General features: G+C 46.2%; 1 protein-coding gene across 1 annotated transcript in view; it reads left to right on the top strand.

Annotated features, from left to right (window-relative positions):
• Positions 1-8,174, top strand: part of anxa6 (annexin A6) — a 78,830-nt gene that overhangs the window by 57,123 nt on the left and 13,533 nt on the right. Inside the window, exons 10-12 of the mRNA XM_048603492.1 lie at positions 754-867; positions 2,234-2,324; positions 3,437-3,516. Of these exons, the coding sequence (XP_048459449.1) occupies positions 754-867; positions 2,234-2,324; positions 3,437-3,516 (285 nt within the window). The remainder of the gene's footprint in view (positions 1-753; positions 868-2,233; positions 2,325-3,436; positions 3,517-8,174) is intronic.

Raw genomic sequence — 8,174 nt, 5'->3', positions numbered from 1 at the left:
TGGGTGAGGGACACGGGGCGGAACGTTTGGGTGAGGGACACGGGGCGGAAGGTTTGGGTGAGGGACACGGGGCGGAAGGTTTGGGTGAGGGACACAGGGCGGAAGGTGGTGGTGAGGGATATGCGGAGACAGTGGATCCAAACTGATCTAAGGGTCTGGATTTTAGGAATAAAAACGTCCTTAAGAATTACCATGTTAAAGACTCAGTAAGTGATGTGCGCGTGTGTGTGTGCACGCACGTGTGTGAGTGTGCGTGTGCGTCGTGTGCGTCGTGTGCGTGTGTGAGAGAGATGCAGTTGTGATGAGAAGTGGTATGAGCACATTGGTTTTCATTCACTTTAGATTACATTAACTGGGTATTGCAGTGAGTGAGGGTCTTGGATTACACTGGGTGGGTATGAAAGGCAGTGGGGAGTGAAGAGGGAATGGGATTAATTTGTTAGGTCTATTAAAGGTGATGGTGTGTGAGGGGGGGAGTAGGATGGCACTGGGTGGGGTGTTAGAGGTGATGGAGAGTGGAGGGTGGGTAAGATTACATTGGGAGGGGCATGAAGGATGATGGATCATGGGATAAACAGAAATTGCTGGAAATACTTGGTGGGATCTATGGAGAGAGAAACAGAGTTAAGGCCTTGGATCAATGAGGCTGGTTCGAAGCTAGACCATTCCGAGGGTAGCTGGTCTGATCCAGTGAAACAACTTCCTGTCCATGTGCTGTGACCAATGCTGCCGATGTGTGTTTTCTCCCCCCAGGACCTGATGGCAGATGTGAAATCGGAGGTAGGTGGTCCACTGGAGAAGATTCTGCTTGGCTTGTTGATGACTCCTGCTCAGTTCGATGCGAAGCAGCTGCAGAAAGCCATCAAGGTGAGGAGTGTGCTGTGCCACATTGTGTCTCTATGCCTTCCTCTGGGCCTGCCTAGGGGCTGTAGCACTACCACCATGAACACAGCAACCCTTCACTGTCCTGATCGATTACAGCAAGACCCTGCGAGCACCAGGCACCAGGTTATTGGGATCTGACGTAGCCCATGTCCCAGGTCCAGAATGTAACATCGGAAACACAACAACTAACATCTAAATCCCAAAACCCACAATGAGATGATACTAAACAAAAAAAAAACTAAAGAAATGTGGATGCTGGAAATCAGAAACAAAAACAGAAACTGCTGGAAAAGCTCAGCAGGTCTGGCTGCACCTGTGGAGAGAAGGCAGAGTTAATGTTTCGCATCCAGTGACCCTTCAGAGCGCAGGGTCAATAGTGCTGTTCTCTCTCCACAGATGCTGCCAGATCTGAGCTTTTCCAGCTCTCTCTCTGTGCTTGTACCCAATGGGGTTTAGAAGAATTAGAGGCAACCTTATTGAAACAAACAAGGGGACTTGACAGGGTAGATGGGAAAAGGCTGGTTCCCTTTGTGGGAGAGTCTAGGATCAGAGGGCATCATCTTGGGATAGGAGGTTACACGTTTAAGGCAGAGATGAGGAGGAATCTCTTTTCTGAGGACAGTGAATTTGTGGAACTCTTTTCTTTCCAACAGAGGGTTGTCGAGATTCGGACATTGAGTATATTCAACACTGAGGTAGACAGATGTTTAATCAATAAGGGGGAATCAAGTGTTCTGAGGAAAAGGCAGGAGAGTGGAGCTGAGGATGATCAGATCAGCTGTGATCCCACTGAATGGTGGAGCAGACACAATGGGCTGAATGGCCTACTTCTGCATTAGGGACCAGCCTTCAGGTGAGGAGCTCCAGACTCCGAACCCTGCCCCTCCTTCCAGTTACTGATCCTTGCACTAAATAGATGTCCAGCTGGTTACAGTCAGTTGGAACTGTTCCCCCTCATTTAACCTATCAGTGGCCCTCAGTGTTTGACACACCTCTGTGAAGACACCTGAACCTTGGCTGATTTGAGGAGACCTTCCTGCTTGGAGTCTGTGAGGAACCTTTGGTTCCTCTTGTGGCCAGAGAAATCATTAGTGTCCACCATAGGTTCTAACTCTACTTCAAACCTCACAGAACAAACCCGCAACCCCACCCCCCAACCCCTTCAAATGGTTGTGTTTGCTGGATTTTTTTGGAATTCTCTCTCAGGGAAATATAAAAGTGCAGTCAGCGAGTAGATGCACGGTGTGAGCTGATAGTCACTTGACCAAAGATCCATCAGAGAAGGTTCAAAAGGGGGCCCGTGTGGAGTATTTCTGCTGCTCAATCTTCTGTTCTTCCCGATTTGCAGGGCACGGGTACAGATGAGAGGGCCCTGATTGAAATCCTGACCACCAGAACAAACCAGGAGATAAGAGCGATCAACGAAGCTTACAAGGAAGGTGAGGGAAAACACACACACGGAAACAGATTTCAGTCCTTGTGGTGGTGGGGAGGTGGGGGAGGAATGTTGAGGATTTTTTTTTGTGGAAAAGTGGGAGCTGAGCTGTTGGGCGTCACTGGCTGGCCAGCGTTTGTTGCTAACTATTCATGAATTAAATAGCTTACTAGGGCCATTTCAGGGCTCAGTTAAAATTCAGCCACATTGTTGTTGGTCTGGAGTCACATGCAGGTTAGGACAGCAGATTCCCTTCCTTTAAAGGAAATTCGTGGCCCTGGTGGCATTTTTCAACAGTGGATAGTTTGCATGGTCACCAGTACACTTTTAATTCCAGATTTTAATCGAATTCTGATTTAACCATCTGCCATGTGGGATATGTATCCCCAGAGCATTAGTCTGAGGTTCTGGATTGCCCATCCCAGACTAGCTATCGATACTGCCACCCTTTTGTTCTGTGACCTGTTCTAGGAAAAAAGAAACACGTTCCTTCAAAACAGACGTAAGCACAGAATTTGTCCAACTTGCGCCTCTTCCAAAGTGGGCCTGGGCCTAAGCTGTTGATTGAGGGCGTAATGATGGGCAGAGGAAGGAGGAGGGTGTGACTTGGTTTCTGTCATACCTGCTGAGGGGACACACGGTGGTTTCAATAACCTCCCCAGCATCCCCATCCCCACCCCCCTCCCATCCTGCTCCTCAACGTTGGACCAAAGAAAAGCCAATCAAACTGTCAAATAGGACGCAAGACCCCAACTCATCTTGTGTAATTCAAAATGGAGGACCAGTACAACCCAGTATATTCCTTTCTAAATATGAATGACTTTTTTTTTACTGCTTCTTTCCCTCTGGCTATTGAATATTTTGCAACTACCCTGAGGTGCAGACTGGGGCTTGTTTCAGCATCTCCTTTAACAGTTAGGCCCCTCCAACTATGCAGCATTCCCTCAGCGCTGCACAGGATGGGTTTTTGGCCTGGCTTATCTCCTTGACTCTTGGGAAGGGGTATCTCAAACCTGTTGCCTTTTAACCTGGAGTTGATACTGCAACGATGATACTGCAATGATGATCGCATAACATCCTGTTGTCATGATAACCTCATCTGCCTTTTCTCCACAGCCTACCACAAGAGTTTAGAGGATGACATAAGCTCGGATACATCTGGTCACTTTAAGAGACTCTTGATCTCGCTGATTCAGGTACAAACTCCTCGCTAAACTCTTTACCCCTTTGAGATTGGAATTACATTAGAGTCATTAGAAGTAGACAGTAGAAAAAGGCCATTTGGCCCATCGAGTCTGCATCTAACTATTCTAATCCTATTTTCCAACACTTGGCCAATAGCCTTGTGTGTCTTATCATTGCAAGTGACCATCTAAATCCTACTTCAATGTGATGAGGGTTTCTGCTTTTCCCACCCTTACGGGCAGTGAGTTCCGATTCCTACCACCTTCTCATTCCCTCTAAACCTCCTGCCCTGACCTTAAGTCTGTGCCCTATGACCCCTGTGCAACGGTCACTGATCCCTCCACCAGGGAGAGAAGTTTCTTTCTGTTCTTCCTGTCTGTGTCCCTCATAATCTTACACGTCTCAATCATGTCCCCACCTCTGCTCAAAGGAACACAAACTCAATCTGTCCGATCTGTCTTTCTCTTCATAACTCTCCAGCCTACTCAACATCCTGGTAAATCTCCTCTGCACCTTCTGCAGTACAATCATATCTCTCCTGTAATGTGGATTCTAGAACTGCACACCATACTCTAGCTCTGGCCTAACCAGCATTTTATACAGTTTCACTACGACGCCTCTGGTTTTAAATTCTGTGCCTTCGCCAATAAACTAAGTATTCCATATGCCTTCTTAAACACTATATCCACTTGTCCTACTGCCGTAAAGGTGGGATGCTCTTTAGAGGGTCAGTGTGGGCTGGATGGGCCGATTGGCCTGCTTCCACATTATATGGAGTCTATGATTTCCAGAGCCGTAGGTACATGTCTAAGACCAGAGGGCATAAGTTTAAAGTGAGGCGCAAATGGTTTAGAGGAGATCTGAGAAAGTGGTAGTGAAGGAGGCGTTTGGTACGCTTGCCTTTATTGGTCAGTGCATTGAGCATAGGAGTTGGGAGGTCATGTTGTGGTTGTACAGGACAGTGGTTAGGTTACCTTCGGAATACTGTGTTCAATTCTATGCTATGGAAAATATGTTGTTAAACTTGAAAGGGTTCAGAACAGATTTACAAAGATGTTGCCAGGGTTGGAGGATTTGAGCTACAGGGAGACACTGAATAAGCTGGGGCCATTTTGTCTGGACCATCAGAGGCTGAGGGGTGACCTTATAGAGGTTTATAAAATCATGAGGGGCATAGATAGGGTCAAGGTCTTTTTTTCCCAGGGTAGGGAAGTCCAAAACTGGAGGGCATAGGTTTAAGGTTATAGGGGAAAGAATTAAAAGGGACCTAAGGGGCAATTTTTTCATGCAGAGGGTGGTGTGTGTATGAAATGAGCTGCTAAAGGAAGTGGGTGGAGGCTGGTACAATTACAACATTTAAAAGGCATCTGGATGGGTATATGAAGAGGAAGGGTACAGAGGGTTATGGGCCAAATGCTGGCAAATGGGACCAGATTAATTTAGGATATCTGGTCGGCATGGACGTGTTGGACTGAAGGGTCTGTTTCTGTGCTGTACATCTCTATGACTCTATGACTCTAACTTATACAAATATCTTTTGAATGTTGTAACTGTACCTGCATCCACCACTTCCTCTGGAAGTTCATTCCACACATTAACCACTCTCCTGTGTAAAAAAAAACAAAATTGTCCCTCATGTCTTTTTCAAATCATTCACCTCTCACCTTAAAAATATGTCCCCTAGTCTTGAAATCCTCCAGCCTCGGGAAGAGACACTTACCATTTTCCCTATTCCTACCTCTCATGATTTTATAAACCTCTATAAGGTCACCCCACAACTTCCTACACTCCAGTGAAAAAAGTCCCAACCTATCCAGCCTCTCCTTTATAACTCAAACCCTCCATTCCTAGCAACATCCTGGTAAATCTCTGTTGAACCCTCTCCACCTTAATAATATCCTTCATGTAACTTCCTGACTGTAAATTCTGTGAAGTGCAGTCTCAGGATTACAGCTACTGGGTGGCGCTGGTACTCTCTCTAAAACCTCCCCATAGATTGGGAGGGTTCATTGCCAGTGGAAGCCTTGATGGTAGGGAGTTATCAACTCTCAAGGATTGCCCTGGAGTATAGGAAATAGAAATTGGTATATTTTAGACACTGCTGGAGCTGAACCTTTGAGGGAAACCTTTGGGCCATTTCAAACAAAAGGCATGTGTTTATTTTTCTTAAATATGTTTTATCTCTGGAATAATTTTGTGGCTGCACACATACTGGAGAATGAAATAGAACATAGAACAGTACAGCACAGTACAGGCCCTTCAGCCCATGATGTTGTGCCGACCTATTAACCTACCAAGATCAATCTACCCTGCATACTCTACATTTTACTATCCTCCATTTGCCTATCCAAGAGTCACTTAAAAGCCTCTAAAGTATCTGACTCCACTACCACTGCTGGCAGCGCATTCCACACGCCCACCACTCTCTGTGTGAAGAACCGACCTCTGACATCTCCCCGATACCTTCCTCCAATCACCTTAAAATTATGCCCCCTTGTAATAGTCATTTGCGTCCTGGGAAAAAGTCTCTGACAATCCACTCTATCTGTGCCTCTCATCATCTTGTACACCTCTATCAAGTCACTTCTCATCCTTTGCTCAATGAAAAAAAACCCAAGCTCCCTCAACCTTTCCTCATAAGACCTGCCCTCCAGTCCAGGCAGCATCCTGGTAAATCTCCTCTGCACCCTCTCTAAAGCTTCCACATTTTTCCTGTAATGAGGTGACTAGAACTGAACACAATATTCCAAGTGTGGTCTAACCAGGGTTTTATAGAGCTGCAGCATAACCTCACGGCTCTTAAACGCAATTCCCCGCCAATGAAAGCCAACACACCATACGCCTTCTTTACAACCCTATCAACTTGGATTGGAACTTTGAGGGATTTATGGGCGTGGATCCCAAGATCCCTCTGTTCCTCCACACTGCTGAGAATCCTGCCATTAACCCTGTATTCTGCATTCAAATTTAACCTTCCAAAATGAATCACTTCACACTTTTCTGGGTTGAATTCCATCTGCCACTTCTTTGCCCAGCTCTGCATCCTGCCAATGTCCCGTTGCAACCTACAACAGCCCTCCATGCTGTCCACAAAATAGGCTGCAAAAGATATTGGAATGTGCTGAAGTCCTGTAAGGCCTTGTATCACAGAAAATTATTTTTGAACCAGAGAGGCTGGACTAGGGGAGCTGTGGGCATTGTCATGGAGACATACATCATGGAAACAGACCCTTTGGTCCAACTTGTCCATGCCGACCAGATATCATTCATTAATCAGGTCCCACTTGCCAGCATTTAGCCCATATCCCTCTAAACCCTTCCTGTTCATGTACCCATCTAGGTGCCTTTTAACTGTTGTAATTGTACCAGCCTCCACCACTTCCTCTGGCAGCTCGTTCCATACACACACCACCCTCTGTGTGAAAAAATTGCCCCTTAGGTCCCTTTTAAATCTTCCCCCTCTCACCTTAAACCTGTGCCGTCCAGTTTTGGAACCCCCCACCCTGGGGAAAAGACCTTGGCTATTCATCCTACACATGCCCCTTTCTGACTTTATAAACCTCTACAATCTCAACCCTCCACCTCCAATGCTCCAGGGAAAATAAAATGAATAAAGGTCTCCTTTATGCATTTTTGGGATGAGGGTGTCACTGGCTAGGCAGCATTTATTGCCCAGAGGACAGTTATGAGTCAACCACATTGCTGTGGGTCTGGAGTCACATTAAGGCCAGACCAGGTAAGGATGGTAGTTTTCTTCCCTAAAGGGCATTAGTGAACCAGATGGGTTTTTCCCCAAACAATCAGCAATGGATTCACGATCATCATTAGATTCTTAATCCCAGATATTTATTTTATCAACTTCCACTATCTGCCACGGCTGGATTTGAACCCAGGTCCCTGGGATGTTATCCTTGTCTCTGGATTAACAGTCCAGCAATAATACCACTGGACCGTTGCCTCCCTACTCAACTTCTCCCTGTAACTCAAACCCTGCGATCCCAGCAACATCCTTCTGGATCTTTTCTGAGCCCTTTCTAGTTTCACAAAGTGGTCCTTTGAGTTGTGAATGGGACTGAATGATGTTCAACTCAATTGCATTCAATTATAGCAAACCAGACATGCGCAAACCAGCTAACATGGGAACTAAGGGGTTCTCCGTTCTCCCAGGCTTTTCTTGCAAAACGTGGCTCAGAATCTGTTCCCCTCCTCTTCTCGTGGGAGCAAATTCATAAGAAAGAACCTGTGACAGGAGGTGGCAATTCGGCCCATCAAGCCAGTTCTACTGTTCGATTAGATCATAAACTAAACCCAGTTTACCTGTCCTTGTTCCTTAATATTTACATCAATATAAATATGGATCAAGCTTTGATTTGGATTTTTCATTTGATTCTTGATGGCGTTTGGTGAGGCAGAGGGGTGAGGTTTGTGTGAAAAATCATTTCCTGACATCCCCCCCTCGATAACCCGGTTTTAATTGGACAATCTGTTGCCTTGTCTGGGCTCCCTTTAACAGATGAAACAATTTCTGTTAGTACTCGCACTTTCGTAATCGCCTTGGATCAGTTGTGGTTCAGAAACCAGCCAGAGAACCACAAGATCCTGGGATCAAGTCCCACTGCAGTGCTGAGGGAGCGCGGCACTGTCGGAGGGTCAGCGCTGAGGGAGCGCG

This window comes from Rhincodon typus, chromosome 12 (assembly GCF_021869965.1).
Source record: "Rhincodon typus isolate 14 chromosome 12, sRhiTyp1.1, whole genome shotgun sequence".
In the NCBI taxonomy this organism is placed as follows: domain Eukaryota; kingdom Metazoa; phylum Chordata; class Chondrichthyes; order Orectolobiformes; family Rhincodontidae; genus Rhincodon; species Rhincodon typus.
Note: the sequence above shows the minus strand (reverse complement) of the source record. Positions and strands in the feature narration are given on the sequence as shown.